This window comes from Calidris pugnax, unplaced genomic scaffold (assembly GCF_001431845.1).
Source record: "Calidris pugnax isolate Ruff unplaced genomic scaffold, ASM143184v1 scaffold18, whole genome shotgun sequence".
Classification (NCBI taxonomy): Eukaryota; Metazoa; Chordata; class Aves; order Charadriiformes; family Scolopacidae; genus Calidris; species Calidris pugnax.
The window spans coordinates 19,665,556-19,682,849 of record NW_015090812.1 but is presented as its reverse complement, the minus strand read 5'-3'; the positions used below and the strand labels follow the sequence as shown (position 1 = coordinate 19,682,849).

Here is a 17,294-nt window from a genome sequence, read left to right as displayed (position 1 = left end):
TTGCAGGTGGGACCCTTCTAAGCTTTTCCATTTCTGACCCTCCAAAAGGGCAAATAATGAACTTAGCTGACCGCAGTTGCCACAGCAGTCAGTGTAAGCAAGAGCCTCTCCGCATACCATTCCTTGGCATGAGGTATAAACATCACATCTTATCACTCTAAAAGCGAACAGTTTTCTGCACGATATGCTGTTAATTTCAGAGAGTTAGGAGAGGCCTAGCTAAGAAGTAAAATTACTGAACAGAAAGTTGGTTCTGTTTTACCTCAAACCAGGACAAAAGTGCAAGCTGCACCTGTCCCTGTCAGCTTCTCACATGTAGACACCTCCAGAAACCTTGAAACCTTAAAAACACTTTGTCTCATTCAGTTCATTGACATCTACATCCGTCTTACGTTGATGACTAGGTTAAGAGCAAGCAGAGAAGGCAAGAAGTGTGCCAGGTGTCTGTCTGGCATCACTTTTGCTGTAGGACATAAAAAAAAAGCCTACTGCATACCTTGTTATAAGTGCATTTTAAATGTTAAATTTTGCTTTTCAACTTTCCAGAAACTTCGTAGTTCTCTCACCAACAGAAAGCATTAGTGTGCAAAACCTGTTAGATTTGTATCCATCCCTACACTTGGGAGAGTGAATGCAGAGAGGTGAGAGTGTTCTTTATGTCTAAACCAAGACAAACAAGAACTCACCCTCTAGACAGTTGGTGAAACAGAGGGAGAAGCTGCACACAATTTATTTCATTTTCTTGTGTAAGAAGATTAATCTCAATTAAGCCAATTCTCAGAAAACAGCCTGCAAGAATTCTCTTTAAAAATCAGGTAATGGGTGATGACAGTTGCTATTTCAAGTAGTCTTCACAGTATGCATGACAACAAAGCAGAACTCTTATGTGTATTTTTTTTTTGAACTGAAGATTTATTGGAAAGAAATTTGATCCCATATCTTTTCAGCAATATAGGACATTTAACATTTTATATAGACTGTATTCAAGTAGAAAAGATTACATTAAAAATTTCTAATATTGCACTTGGGACAAGTCATGGCTAAGCTACTAACATTAGCATTCCAGAACAAAATCATACATAGTCTTCAGAATTTTAGTGAGCTGCCTTGTGTTATCATTAACATTTCTTTATGGGTATTTTGATATATTGTACTATTCAACTTAAGCTCACTGCTAAGAGCAATTCCTGTAATTGAAAGGTAAAGGCAAGCAATATGCTGAATGCAAGCAATATGCTGTATGCTGCCAGAAATGATTTTGGCAATTTCTTCATTCACAATATTTCACACTTGAGCCAAAATACCGTAGTGATTCATTTAACTCTTGTACAAGATCCCAGCATACACACGAAAGACCTCAATGCACGTGGGAAGTGAAATACACAACTCCTTTTACACATTATTTCCACCAAATTACCACACAGGCAGGAACCTTTTGTGGCTCACTGAGAGAGAGGAGACGCAGCGGTATTTGCCCCCAGCGAGCCATGGAGCCCTCACACACCAGGGGCAGCAGAAGCCCAACTGGCAGCTTTTCACATTAGAGCAGTCTCTGGCCAACGAAGTCCCAACAGGGATGGACACCCCAACAAAGCCTGAACGGGGGAAAAATCCAACAGGGAATCCCGGCGGGTTGCAGACAGGGATTTTCACAGAAGTGTAAAGAAGGAATTAACCATTGAGTCAGTATTAGGGATCAGAGACGTGGATTATAAAGAAAAGAAAAAAAAAAAAAGAAAAGAAAATCCCTTATACTCATTCCCAAACATGCTTAAAGGGGGTGGGATAATGGAGAATCACAGTAGTGGCAGTCTGATGGCTGCTGGGGAAAACGGGACAGGGCTTAATCAGCAACTAAAGCTGTTGCTCTGAACTGGTATTTAAAGATCTTGTTACACGAGCACTGATTAGGATTTGCATTTTATAGAAGCACGAAGGTTTCTGCAACTGAAATCTGTGCTGAGAGAGAAAAGCCATGAACTTCACATTTGGATTGCACGGTGCGTGCAAAGGGTGGAAAACTGCAGTTCAGCAGCAGCTTCTCTCCCCCTCTTGCATCTTGTTTATATTCCCAAAAGAGGTTCACTCACAACAGTTAAGAGGAGATCCCCTTTCTTTCCTTCACCTTTAAACACGGCTTTACTTCTTCAGGTAAAAAGAAATTGGGAACTCTGAGAGTCACTTAAGGTCCTCTTAATTAGGAGCAGCAGTTTCAATTTTTATGTAAAAATAGTGTCAGCAGCTCTTACTAATGATGCAATTAAACTTTTGTTTTAGTAAGCAGAATTACATAAAAAGCAGAGTCATTTATTTGGACCAGCACTTTTTGCCTTAGTTCAGCAAATTGCACAAGTAATCCAGCTCTCTGTAGGGGCCCTGTCAATGTAAGGAACAAGGCTAACCTGTAAGTATATACAGAATTATAGGATTAGTTTACGAAGGACTGGTCTTCACTGTGCATACTCTTAAGAGTAGGAAAACTACTTCCACTGTTATTTACCATGACAAACATTTGGGGCGTTTTAGTACAGACACTCTGTAGCACTTGTTTTTATCTTCTGATTTTGCTGTAGGTCCTGTCAAAATCATGCAGTTTGCAGGCTCGGTCATTGGGACAATATGGTTGTAAGTTACTGGTTTTAGTGACAGAAAAATAAACCACAGTAAGACAGACCAGTCACCCCACAGTAAGCTTCAGCTACACGAAAACATGAGAAAAATCAGACTTTGAAAACTTGGTTCAAAATTCAGTACTGGAGTCCAGGAAGCTGAGTTTCAGCAGATGTTCTGCAGACATTCATCCAAGCTCTGGATGTCATTCACACAAATCTTTGTTTAAATGATGTGATGCATCTCCAATAAAGTCTTAAAAGCAAACTGTTACATAATAAGCAAAGTGTTAGCTAATTAGCAAAACACAAAATAATGAAGCTTTGACTCTCAGGATTAAGAAAAGCTACACTTCCAATTGCATGATTTATACTCTCCTAAAACCTGAGCAAATATCCCCTTAGTAGGTGAAAAAAACTAAATCAGATGTCATGCTGTTTACTGAGGTACTAGATGTGACTGTAGTTACCTACTGGATACCTCACCTACTGTCTTTCATAGAATTGTGTGACGCTTACCCTTTTTCAGACAGCCTAAAAAGGCTTAAAGCCTGCTTTGAATCTGACTTCCCTACACTATCCTCAATTGTGTATTTAACAAACAAATGATACATTTCTTACTGTAAAACTGTCAAGTTGTCCTTAAAAATAATGAAGAAGTTGCCATCTTGGTTAGGAAACTCAGACTTGTACGTATCCTTCCAACAGTCAGCTGAGTACTCATAAGCAACAAAAAGATGTAAAAAATTATTAAAACCAATATTTTGTAATTATAACCAGCTTATAGGCTTTTTCACTCTATTTACCACATATTAAAAGTTGGTAGATGTACATCTTAAAAAAAAAACAAAACACCAAAAAACAACAAAACAACAAACCAACCCAATTGTCACTCAGGCAGATTCTGACTTGGAAACAAACTGTAGCACTTGTATTTTCATTAAGAAAACTAAAATAGTGGCCAAGTCCAGCAACTTGGGCAGCACCACGGTACTTCAGCAAGTCCAGGAATACTCAGTCCTGAAACATGGTAGTATAAAAGTGATATAAACCAAAGCCTGCTCTTGGATCGTGACAAAATTGCAATGAAGTTGGCCAGTGCCTGCTTTCAAAGGGATATCAGCTGATCTTCTCTAGCTTCAAATATAGTAATATTAACTATAAAAAAAAATAAATCAAGAAATCATGCTGTCAACCAACAAGAAGCAATCAATATGTAACATACTACAAAAAAACCGAGGCATCCCCACCCTATAATCAACCATATTTTAATTACCTTTTCTACAAACACATGCCAATGGTACTCAGATCTGCTCAAGAGGTTCTTGCACCCTACCCTGTGCCCTGTAACTCTCAGATCCTGTCCCCCAGCCCGCACCTCGGGGCAGCGGAGCACCGGTGAGGTGAGACAGGGAGAGAGCCCAATGGGAAGCCAGGAGAGAGAGCTGTGGAAGGGGGCAGCCAGCTGAGAGGGCACTCTGCACCCACAGCCCGGGAGAACCCAACGCCCGCAGGAACCAGCCACAGAGAGAAAGGAGGAGCTGAAGGCTGGAACAGTCTGTAAAGCTTAAAAGCAATATGTACGTGGCTTTTTACTGCTGTTTTTCTTTGCACTCAGTTTTCAGTTCCAAGCACAAGAGTACAATGCCAAGCTTTGTATAAAATCAACATTCAGGTTTTAATATCTCAGCTGGAAAAATCAGGAATCACCTATCAATTTGGCAACCGTCGTGCTTTCACATCAAACGAGATCAAAATTCGGGTGCTACATAGGAACAACATGAAGTATGAACGCAAGAAACTCGTCATCTCTGTCATGAATTCAGCAGAGGCAAGCAAACCACTTCTGCAAATAAATCTTCGGTAGGTTCAGAGTGCCTAGCACTTACTACGCAGACATTGTCAGCTTCAGAGGGCCTTGGTTTTAGTATTACCACGTACCAGAATACTTTAAATCCATACCAGTTACTAACAGCTATGATTTATCAGAAAAATGTCTGTCTTGTTTTTTACTCCACAATGTTGTGTTTGTAAAATGTCCCTTTATAAAATCTTCCATTACTAAGTTAACTACTACAAGCACAGTGGAATTATCATCTATAACACCAAGGACAGCAGATTGTCTTTGAAAAAAATGTTCAGATCTGAAAGCGTAAAATGATTATAAATGCTAGAAAAATATGACAGATCAATGTTTCTGTAAAAAAACCCAACTTACTACACTGAGAATTTTTTTTTTCCCCCCATGAAAACACATAAAACTACAGTAAGAGAGTCAAAAATGTTGGACTTGTCAACCAGGAAAAAAAATAATTTTAAATAGCATGAACAATGGTCCTTATTTCCATTTCAGGTGTAACCACTCAGAACAACTATCTTCAGTATTTGGAAAGGCAAAAGTTACCTCACCAATCACTTTAATAAAAATTATTACAAGCTATTAAAATTGAGGAGATGTGAGCTTTCACAAACAATTTAGGGATTTAATTTTTGCCAACACATAATTTGGAAGATAAAAAACGTCAAACGTTGCTTCCATCACCAGCATCTTCCCTCAGCTGCCTGTTGTCTCACATGACTGTGAAGATGAGTAGAATCATGTAACATCTCATCACTCTCAACAGTATGAAGAGACGAAGAATTGGAGCTAAATCTATTATTTTGACTAAAATAATTTCCACAAGAAATATGCAATAAAACATCCAGCTTGCTTTGGAAGGAAGTCTCTTCACAATACCCTTGCTTTTTACATTTAGAATTTTTCTCTCTGTTTGGTAAGATGCAAGTACAAGGGAAGTCTAACATCTACAGCTACGCAAGTACACAAACCCCCCACATACATCACTAGTAATTAATCAGACTGCATACAAGATATTTGTAAAAGTAATAAAACCCTTTGATGCTCCAAATTTATGCTGGCAAATACCTCTCCTGATATAAAAGGCACTTTGAAAACCCAATATGGTTTGGTTCATTAAGTTTGCAAAGTACAAACAACTGTAGAAACATACAAGTATATCGAAGCCTGTCAGCCATTGTGACATTATCTACAAAACAAGTTTCCAATTGTTGATAACACTGGTTTTATGGGAATGAGCAGTGGTTTCAGCAGCTTTACTGAAGACATGATAGGGTTTCCAGTACCACAATCTTAGTAAGTAAAAAACCCTCAAAAACTTACAAGTTTAGGGGCCACAAAAAGACAAGACCCGAAGTCCATAACATTCATTCAATATTTACTCCTTAGAAGTGAACTCCATCCATAGCCCAAGGGCAGAAACATATTCAGTCAATCCCAGAACAGTGGTGGAAGCAGGCTCTGTCTTGAGAAGTACGTTGTTACACCATTACAGTACAGAAAACTTTGGTCCAACAGCACAATTTCAGAAGTTCACTACATGGCTGCGACATCAATCTGTATGTAAAGCTGTCTTACTCCTGCCTATGGAAAAAAGAAGAGTTAAAAACCACTTGTAGCATCAAAGCAGTTTAACCGTCCTGAGCACCAGTCCCCATCAGTAAGTCACTGAGCAAAAAAAAATCCACATCTTATTTTTCTGTAATTCATCTTCCACATGCAGCACACTATTCACAAAGATACTGGCAATTTGAAAACCTACAAACTTTGACAGCACTGTATGAATACAGGGCTCTTCACCCAGTCAAGTGCACATATGCAATTATACACTAACGTTTGCTTTGCTACATTACCTTTTCTGATTCAGCCTAAATAACTGTCACACATGAAGCTGCACAAAAGCAATTCTTTCTTTGTACAAGTTTAACCTCCTGAAAAACAAGCTGCTTGAAAAGCTGTCAGTTTAAAACGGAGCTAAGCACAAGAGCATGTGTTTATTTTGATTAGGTTCCCCGTGACCAACTACTTTAAAATTCCTGAAACTTCAATGATTTCAGAAGAATTCATGCTCTCAGGCAGCGCATTGTTGGGTTGGCTTTAGTGCTTTTTCTCCTGAGACCAGAAACTGAGTACATGAGATACATAAAAAAACAGAACAAAACAACAAAAAAAACAAAACAAAAACCACCAAACAAAATATCCAGTCTGGAATTTCTAATAAATGTTATAAAACAGTTAATAACAGGGGTGCTTCTCAGATGCACGAACAATTCACTAAGCCATGACAGACACAAGCTGCCAATGCAGGAGGCCAACAGAGCACACAGAATAAGGGAAAGAACACACGCGTGTGAGTGCACAAGGACTTACCCCACTGTAGAAAGCTTTGAAAAGAACATTTACGCAAGCACTAATTAAACTGTTGACAGAAGTGATTTTATTTTCAGTGTCGAATATACCTGATCAGAAGCCCCCTTTCTTCATTGTCCAACTAACTTAGAAGTTAGTAATTTACATATCTCCAAAATATTACCCATTAGCTGACAATATTTTGTTATCTAAAGCACCGGTTATAAACAGGACTATTTGTCTTCTTTTCAGCTACAGAACTCTGCGTTACTCAAAAGCAGAGAAAGGACATTATGGAAAAATGGAAGAGTTTTTTCAAAGACAGTCCTCCCACATCAAGAATAAAATCGGGGTATTTGGCTCTGGGTGTTTTAAGAGAGTAAGTTTGCAGCTTTAATCTTCACAAAGTTCTCTTGCTGGACAAGAATTTTCTATTTTATCTTGACAGACTCTAGATTCTACTTGTAAACCATTCATATCCAGAAGCTATACTGGAATTGACAGCCAAAGTGAATTTCATGTTTAATGATTGAAAGTATAAGGAAGCAACAGAAAAATCTTTCTGAAATTTGTAAGATTTTAATCTTAAGGCAAGAACTATCAACTTCTAATACAGTTTCTGTTGTTCACAAGGATTCCAGTGTTTCATATCACCTATAAGTGTTATCAAATACCTATCTATATAAAAACTATAACCTGTAATATTACCTGAAATATAACCTGAAATAAATGGGAACATGCTGGTCATACACAACATGACAACTGATGGTTACGCTTTAACTAGTGATCACCACAGCTTGGGTATTAGTAAAACACAACAAAATATGCAAAATATGCATGGGTTCTTGGAGGTACAGAAATGAATGACAAATACAGCATCAGTAGAGTGAAAAAATCACACAGGTCCAGTCTGTGGTCAGAAGCCCTATTTTGAGGGAAGCCTCACCCACTTCCTCAGTTCCTCATAGGTCAATATAGGGTTTCAACTTGGTTTGGTACACCTCAGACAACTACAGCTGCTATTTCCACTAAGTGGAAACACTGATGCAGAGAGCTACAGCAATTCCATCTACACTACTGAGCATTTTGAAATTTTTCTGAACTGCTGGAGCAGAGCAGCTTTTCAAAACACACTGATATCAGACCCAGCAACATTTAATTTTTCTTGATAATAATTACTATGTCACATCACACGACAGGCAGTTTATACTTCGGAATGCGATTTCCACTGATGAGACATACCTGAGTAAAAATATTGTGAGTCTGGCTTAGAATCCACCTCCCATCAGCATCAGGAGCTACTAATAATTTCAATGTCCCTATGTAAACATCAGTACAGAGGGTCCAAAAGTGTGGATCATGTAAACTGTAAACTCCTTGCAACTGCTGCACCTAAAGATACAAATAAATTAAAAAAAAATACAGTTCAGAAAATGTTTATCTGCACTATGTTTTTTTTACAGAAAATATTATAAAAGCTGATGCATTCTTTTACTTCTAGTTCACTGTGCAATTTACGATACATTTAAATTTCTTATTACTATCTCAGTAATGGTAAGGAAGGTGAAAACATACAGGTTGTAGGTATGTGTCATGATGACCTTGCTGCATTTACAGTCTCCATATATTTGATTGAAACTGTTTCTGAAAACAGTGGCATCCAAGACAGAAAAGTCAGTTATTAAATTTGAGAGAGCATTCAAACAGCAATTTTTGCAAATGCAGGAATTTTCCCATAAAAAAAATTGTGAGAAAGTCTAACTATTAACAGAAATATATTAATATTTCTGTGAATATTTTGTGAGGGCTTAGGTTTGTCCTCTCAAAACCTTTCTTTTTCCTCTCTTCAATTTTAGCAAACCCTCCATGTGACGGTTACAATCCTGTAACTTCCTGGGGAAAGATGGCACTACTACAAGTGCTTTCCATTAACTTTGCAACCGCACTTCAAATGTTCAGGTCATGATACAGTAAGTTAAACGAGAGTACCAGGAGAGATCAAATCCACAGTAATCTATGTAGTCTTTCTTATAAATGCACTTCCAGTGTTACTCCACTTCATTTTACTAAAGACAGAACTAAATTTTGAGGGAGACAAAAACTGAACAAAACAGAAAAACATCATGCACTTTGTACCAGCACAAAGTACTACATACAACTTAGGACGTCAGAAAGATAAGAATCAAACTAGTACCTCCATTTGTACAGTTTAAGGAACCTTTCACAGGCATTACTGGAAAAACATCATAAAATATCCTCATACACACAGCTGAGGCTCATTCATCAGCAGCTGGATCTGAAGCAAAAATGGTCTAAGAGCTCACCCTCTGGTAGCACTGAGGCAGGGCATTTTCCAGTGAAGGAGGAGTTCGCTGCATCAAAATTCCAATGGATTCTTTTAAAAGTGGAACAATACTGGAAAGAAAAAAAAAAAAAAAAAGAAGTTAGGTACTATTACATTTTCAAAAATGCTGAACAAGGAACAACATAACATTCCTTAATACTCTTTAAGATTTCTTCTTTAGTTGTTTCACCAGAAGCCAAGAAAGTTGCCACGAAAAGCTGGTACAGAAAATAAATGGATTGACAAATTGCTACGGTGTCTTACTAAAGGGAAGACTACTTCTCCCCCAGATTTTCCACAGAGACAACTGGTGGACAATCACATAAAATTAGCAGTTTAATCATGGGATTTGAGATGAAGTCTCTTAGTGCCTTTAAAGTTATAAAACCAAAACCTAATTTAATGGCAATCACTCACAACCAACCATAAAAACATGCAACTGAAATGGGTTTTGCTTTTGTGTTTGGCTTAAGGCATATTTTTCTTATGAACTAAGATAATAATGGGGAGATCATAAAACAAAATTAGTATGGACCATTCCAGCTATAACAAAAGTTACTTTGTCCAAAACAGACAACTTAGCATATTCTTGATATGAACTAAGTGTAGGGTCTTATCCAAGCTCGAGGATTAAACATATGGAAGCAATCAGAGGTTCCCTCCTAGCCAAATGGTCTTGTTTAATCAGCAAATTAAGGTGACACTTAATATTTTTTTATTATTGCTTTCCTTTTTTTTTTTTTAATAAAACCAGGAGACCAATAAGCCCATACCCTGAAGCTACCACTGAAAATTTATACTCTTATTAAGCATTCAGCATGGTGATTTTTTGTTTAGTAGTGCATCATGTCTGCCTTAGCAGAGCATCCTAAAATTTTCAAGAGGATGACAAATCTCCACAGCCCAATACTGAAACCTAATTTCAAGAGCACATAAGTCACCTAACACTCTAGACCAAAAGTGATGATATAATTCAGAAATCGTAAGCTAAATTTCAGCATTCAGCACTGGCATCACAGCTGGAGTACGCATAGTGATGGGATTAAAAGCAATGGGAAAACATTTGTAAGAGATTAATTGGGCTGTCTGTTAAAAGAAAACTGCAGAAGCTTTGTTTAAAATCTCATGAAGCAATGTAGAACACACTGCATAGACCAGCTGTGTATTTGCAGATGGTGAACAGCATGACCTAACCACTCCTTTCCATTTTTAAAGAGATGGTTCCATTTGTACGTAGGAGCAACGCTGGCTGATCGACTGCTCAGCTCACTCCTTGGCTAATCCTTAGCCAGGGGTGGGAGGGAGTTAGAGGCTGCACGACTCTTGTCTAATGAACCTCTGGAAAAACAGACACCCTAAAATTAAGTCTCCTTGCAGGCACACCGGTTACTTCAGCCAAATTCACTGCCTGATGCACTTCATCTTCAGGTGCAGTGACCAAGTGGCCTCACGCAGTCGCACTGCTACCAAGGAATCAATTCAGAATTAGGAAGAAGCAATCTGGAGCAGGCAAGAGTTGCCTGAACCAGACCTGTCCCCAAGACAATTAAACATTTAGCAATGCAATAACTCTCAATCTGTCTAAAGAGAGCTTAATTAGAGTGTCACATTCTACACACAGTGGATTACAGAAGTTTAGGGAAAAAGGTTCTCTTATCAATGGACCCATCTCACTAAATAATATCTGTGTCACAAGCATTACTTTAAAGGGAGCTGGAGCTGCCAAAACACTCCATTGCTGAATTGATTTCAGTTTAACTCACTATTTAAAATGCAGGTTTGCTTCTCAATAAAAACCTTGAAGGACCAATACACAAGTTCAGGATGCAAACTGAATACAAGATTTTTGAATACTGACTCCATCCCCATAAATTTAACAAGGCCGCTCTAACATATACATCCAAAGGCTTCAAAACACACACACAAACATATACAGGCTGTGTATTTTTTCCCAGGGAAAGGACTGAAGAAATGGAGAATGTAAGGAGCTTCACTTTTTATTGGAACATACCACTAAGAGTGAAAAAAAAAAAATCCATGGAAGAAATCTAACCAAAAAATGTCTTTGGTTAGACGAACATTTGCTCAACTTATTTACATTATTTGATAAAACTGATGCATATTATCTGATGGAATGAAAATGAATTGGCAAGTAGGAGATCTGGAAAGACAACCTACAGAAATTTCAGACTAGCAGGCCGGGCACGTTAATCCATTCCAAAAAAGGATTTGGTCAGTGAAACTGGTTGATTCATTCTGGAACAGGATACACATTGAGAAGAGGAAGTAAAAACCCATTAGAGAGCTCTTCAGCTGAAGATGCATTTAAAATAAAGACCTGCTTTATTCTGATAACCTTGTTGCCTAAGAAACTGATCTTCTAAGGTTAGGTCTAAGCAATCAGCAGGGTGTGTACAAGCACCAAAGGGTGTCTCTCCTGGCCAGGCAATGGGGTGCAATTTTAAGCAGCACATATTGGAACCATTAGCTCAAAATCAACTAATATACAGAAGGGTGAATGGGGGAAGACATGTCACTCCTGTTACAGATGGAAAGCTCCCTGATGGCAAGCTTAAAGCTTTAAAGGTAGTCTCCCTGATGGCAAGACTTTAGCTATTCATGTTTTTGTAATGGCTTTACACTACAGCTTTATGAAAAAAACCTCCTGGGCAAGTTTCTAGCAACAATGCTGCACGAGTTACGCTTTTATCCAGACTCCACAAAAAAAGCTAAAGCCATAGTGTTTAACTGAAACAGCAAGATCTTAGAAATCCAAAGAATAAAGGTAAATCAGAATGTGGCTTGGTACTGTAGGTGATAAAGTCAAAGCATATCCCAGTCACACCTCCCTCCTCTACCTTAGACACAGTGTTCAGCTCCAGGTTTATCTTTTGCCAAGCTGAAAAGGCCAAGAGACAGCTGCAGTGATGCGATATGCCCTCACTAACGCTGTCACAGCACAGAAGCCCGTGCACGCATCTCTGCGTCCAAAGGGATGCTATCTCACAACGTAGTCTTTTATTGTAAGCCAAACTAACATAACAAACTAGAGAATCCAGTTTTCTGAGGTCTCAGATTTTCCATTGTTTCATGCATACAACTGAAATACAAAACCTTTAATTAAAACCCAAAACTCCACACAGTATGGTCTTTTCTCAAACACTAACTAAAAAACAGTATTACTTAATCACCAGGCGGCACTACAAATATTAGTTTCACCTCATGTGACTGAAGAAAACACCAGGAAAGATGACAATACCAAGCAGGCTGCAAATGTGGTTAGAGAATTTGACCAAGCTTTCCCTTTTTTTTTTTTTTTTTGCTTAGTCATTAAGTCATTAGTGCGAAATACACATGGTTGTCTCCACAGCAACTATTGCACTGGTACTTCCCTCTTTTTTTAATTTTTCCCCTTATTTACAAAAAGATTATTGAGGAGAGTAAATAATGCTGAATTTTCACCAAGTGGACAGTTTTTTTCCATGCATAAGCAGTCTGGAAGCTTTACTGCTAAAGCAGACACAATTTTCCAGTCGTCTCTGACTACCACCCCTTGAACCTAAAAATACCACTCTTTTACAAGACAATAGGATCTGAAAGAGGCTCTAACCCACAGCAAGACTCAGGACATAAACATATCCCCTACAAAAGCCCTAACAGCAGAAGTAGCTAATGTGTGCAAAATGAGTTAGCAGCACATCACGCTTTCACATACACTGTTACAGAGGAAGAAGAAAGTGTTCAGACAGATAAAAGCCATTGACATGAATCTGATAAATCCAGGCTGCCACTACTACACATGGCTTGATTAACAATGAAGAGTGAAAGCATCAGGCCCTTAATCAACTTGCATCACATTCAGATAATACTCATACCCATTCCAGCCCCATCCTGTACACGCCGCTGTTTTTGTAGGCAGAGCTACCAAGACTCTGGCATTTTCACGATCTTGGAGAGCAAGGCTGAAAAGAACTCCAAGGTGAAGAACCCTTCACACAGTCATTGTAGCCAGAACACAGCAGGAAATTAATTTTGTGCTCTCAGCACTATAGAAAATAGGGGATACTTGTGATAGATTTAGTGGAAGGTAAACAAAGTCTGCTAAGACTAAAGACCAGCTATGGTTCCTCAAATACCGTATCTGAAAACGTAAAGCCAGATTTCAATATTGTTTTTTCCAGCCACCATCCACATCTGCAGTACCAAGGTTATCAGACTATTTCAGAAATTTAACGTGACTACATTTTTTCTATTAGGCAATGACAATTTTAATCAGACTGCAGGCTTTGCTCAAAACAAGGATCACAGGTATACCCCAAATATTACAGGCATATACCCCAAAAGTTGCAGGTATGTCCTTCCCCAAAGCTCTCATATTAATATATCATGTTCAGGCAGCTCAAACTTTATATAAATAATGATGTAAGCCATGGAAACATGTAAGCCATGAAGTAAATTACCTCATTTCTTTGACCACTTAATATGCAGTCTGCATGCTCTATCCAATCTAGTATCATATTTAGTTTACGGTGCCTTTCTAGAAACATGTGTCTCCAATAGTGGTTTCGGACAAACTTCTTACTTTTAACTGGAGTTGTGGCTTTTGCTTGATGACTAATTTCACATAGCTGATTGAAATACCAAGATTGCTTCAACATTTCAGAAAAAGGCTTACAATCCTAAGGCTAAAAAATAAACGAAGATTCAGTTTTAAATATTAAAAGCAATTTAGAGACTTGAGAAATTGTTTATTTTCAGGCACATTAAATTACAAGGAAAATACCTTGGAAAAAAACTTGAAGAGTGTCAACCAAAACAACTACAACATAGCCAAGCTTTTTTTTTTTTTAAAAAAAAAAGACTTCAAACAAGATGCTAATAAAACAGACTCATCTATTTTAAGTATGTCCTAACTATGCTTTATAATTAAATGGACATTTGCATGAGATAGTACAGAAAGTAATCAAAGGAACATTCGTCAGAAATTAGTGCTAGCACCCAGGAGTATTTAAGAGCTACAACCCCTCACTCACCCCAGCTTCACCCTTCAGAATTGGCCATAGATTTATGATGCAGAGATTTTGAAAGATTACAGGATATAGCCCTCCAACTGAGAAACCACAAACTACCAAGCCCTCTGCTTGTCAAGGCTCAACAGATAGATACATAAAGGGAGAAAATACAACCTTCTACAGCAAGTAAAAGCATAATAATTTGCAAAGTGGAAAGTATCTGACTCGATGCCCTTGCTTCTATATATCAGAACAGTAATATGTGGGCTATTTTTCTTCTTCCAAAAAGACAAATTTTAAAGCATGAGATGTATTAGGTATTAACAACATTTCTATATAATCCTACTGAAGACGGGCTTTTACTGGGATGTATGTAGACAGTCATAGTCTACTAAAGGGAAGTGGCTGATCTTATCTGTCTATACTCCAGTAAAAGCTACTTGATTTCTGCTTCCACTAAGCTTAGAAGTGTATTTATTTGCCAGTGAAAACAACCTCAGAGGAATCTCACACCGGATTTTCACTGTGCAGCCAGAATGCTCTGCACTAACTCATGAGGAGTCAGGCAGAGAGTACGTCACCTCAGAGCAGCCTTAGTGAAGGATCACAGGAGCAACACAGAGACGCGTGTCAGTAGCTGACAATTTGCACTAATTAGAGATACTCCACCTCATCAAAGTTGGTTTAACTAATAAAAGGGATGAGTGAGCTACTCCGCACAAATAAAAGTAACAAATATTCCTCAGAAATAGCAAACAATTATTTAATCTAAAGCGAACTACACACACGCACACACAAACCCCTACAAGTTATTTATCAAGGTTGCAAGTAGGTCCACAGAAGTGGCCAGGAATCCCTGTACTAGATATGGAACGTCCCCCTTCTCCCCACCTCCATCCCACAGGCACCCCATCAGCAAACAACAATTTTTAAAAAAATAAACACAGTTTTTGCCACTATCAGTTTAAAGTCTTTGTAAACAATGTTTTTCCCCCTTAAATTTTATATTTCACAAGATTTCAGTACTACTTTTTCTCTAAGTTAGATTTAGGTGACTTGAAAAGATTAAGGACAAAACTGTTATATATCCTAGCAATCAGCATGTGGGCAACCATATTACTGTTACACAAAAACACCTTATGGGAAAATCTGAACAATCTTTTGCATTAATTCTAGAAGAGCACTTCACACACACAGCATAGTGAAGAATAAGGCAAAATAAACAATGCTCTTACATCCAGAACTGTAACTGAAGATTACCAAAGTCAAACAACACAAAAGGGAATGCAAGCTCTCAAAGAATATCCATCACTTTGTTTATGATCTCATTTGAGTGCATTTCAAGCAAAGCCATCAGTAGTTAAGTCCATCGGACTGCTTAAAAAAAAAAAAAAAAGAAAAAAAATATGGGAAAATCTGAACAATCTTTTGCATTAATTCTAGAAGAGCACTTCACACACACAGCATAGTGAAGAATAAGGCAAAATAAACAATGCTCTTACATCCAGAACTGTAACTGAAGATTACCAAAGTCAAACAACACAAAAGGGAATGCAAGCTCTCAAAGAATATCCATCACTTTGTTTATGATCTCATTTGAGTGCATTTCAAGCAAAGCCATCAGTAGTTAAGTCCATCGGACTGCTTAAAAAAAAAAAAAAAAAAGGAAAAAAACCCAATCCTGCAATTAGTGTTGGCTCCACTGCTGTGCCAGGATGTGCCAGTCTGCAAGAAATGCAGGCTCGCTTCTACTGACTATGAGGCAGCTGACTGCACTCAGTTACCATCATCATTCTAGAGATCATTTAGAGCGTCGTGGACCAACAAAATTATGCTATAGGCTGAGGTCTGGTATCAGGTAAAAAGACATCAAAAAGTGAACTTCTCCAGCATTTTCAGCATAGAACATGGACCTCAGACGTTCCCCCTAACTGTGCTGGAAGGCCTATTAACAGCTTTATTACAAAACCTCTGTTACAGAAGGTAGTCTTCTTCCAACCTCTGTACAAATGGAAGAAAAACAAAATTCTCATTCACATGGTACCATGTGGTACTTGACATGTGCTTTGTTGTACGCAGAGCCAGACCCTTAAAATACTAAGTGTAAGGAAATCTGTGTTTTACTTGGCTATTACCTTAGCAATAGTTTCTTTCCCTTTGGTAACCTGCACATTTTCTTTCCCATTTTTTGAGATTCCAGTAACAGAATTAGTTTGTAATAATGTGTCCTTTATGAAATTACAGGAGGTTTAAGTCAAAATATTTTTATATTAAAGTGGCAATTTAATAGCAATCTCTAGCACACAGATTTCCGTGAGCATTTAGTGCCTGAAACACGTTGCCCTACTTTGATAAATAGGGAGATTCACATCAATAATTCTGTGAATGCTGCCATGCATACGGTATAAACATGCCATATACGGTATAAGCATAAGTAGCTGGCAGTAAATCAAATGACATTCACCACTGCTGAAGAGACAAAGGTGTTCAGTTGTTATGCTGTAACTGGAGTTGTGGCACTCTGCCACCAGTGAAACCGCTGCCAGCAAAGCCCCAGTAACATCATCACTGAATGAAATGTTTGCTTCTCCGGTCTAATCCAAACAGTTTCACAATTTACAGTGATCTTGGTAAGCAACAACCAGGAAAGCCCAGAATTACTTGAACCATTTCCATCAGATCTTAAAAGGAATAAGGATGTCTCAGAATACAAAGACAAAGGAAAAGACAGTTCTCGCCAGGGAATTAAAAAAAAAAAAAAATTGCCAGCCTTGATTTGTCAAGGACAAGGGCACATCCTGTGCCAGCAGGCTTAACTCTGCTGCCCTGAAGCCATTCTGCTCCATTTACTGGAGTACATTGGTTTATATAAGCATGTACTAAATACAGAGAGCAAGCTTTCTACAGTTTGAGCCTTAAAGACATTCTTGTAGTATTATGCAAATGGAGGTAAAATATGCAGATTTAAGAGCAAAAGTTGTATCTGTAGAAAAGGAAAAGAAACATAGCTCATGTAAGAGCACACCAGAACAGCTGTACAGCAGAGGCAACATACCACTCTTGGAAGAAAAGCAAATGTCCTAAGTCATTAGCATAACAGACAAACCTTTTCTTCTCAGCTG

The 17,294-nt window shown here is 38.1% G+C and overlaps 1 protein-coding gene across 1 annotated transcript in view; it reads right to left on the bottom strand.

Annotated features, from left to right (window-relative positions):
* Positions 1 to 891: 891 nt before the first annotated feature.
* Positions 892 to 17,294, bottom strand: part of SLC30A7 (solute carrier family 30 (zinc transporter), member 7) — a 30,827-nt gene continuing 14,424 nt past the window's right edge. The window contains exons 10-12 of the mRNA XM_014938966.1: positions 9,141 to 9,231; positions 8,059 to 8,208; positions 892 to 6,051 (exon numbers count right to left, since the gene is read on the bottom strand). Of these exons, the coding sequence (XP_014794452.1) occupies positions 6,004 to 6,051; positions 8,059 to 8,208; positions 9,141 to 9,231 (289 nt within the window). The 3' untranslated portion in view covers positions 892 to 6,003. The remainder of the gene's footprint in view (positions 6,052 to 8,058; positions 8,209 to 9,140; positions 9,232 to 17,294) is intronic.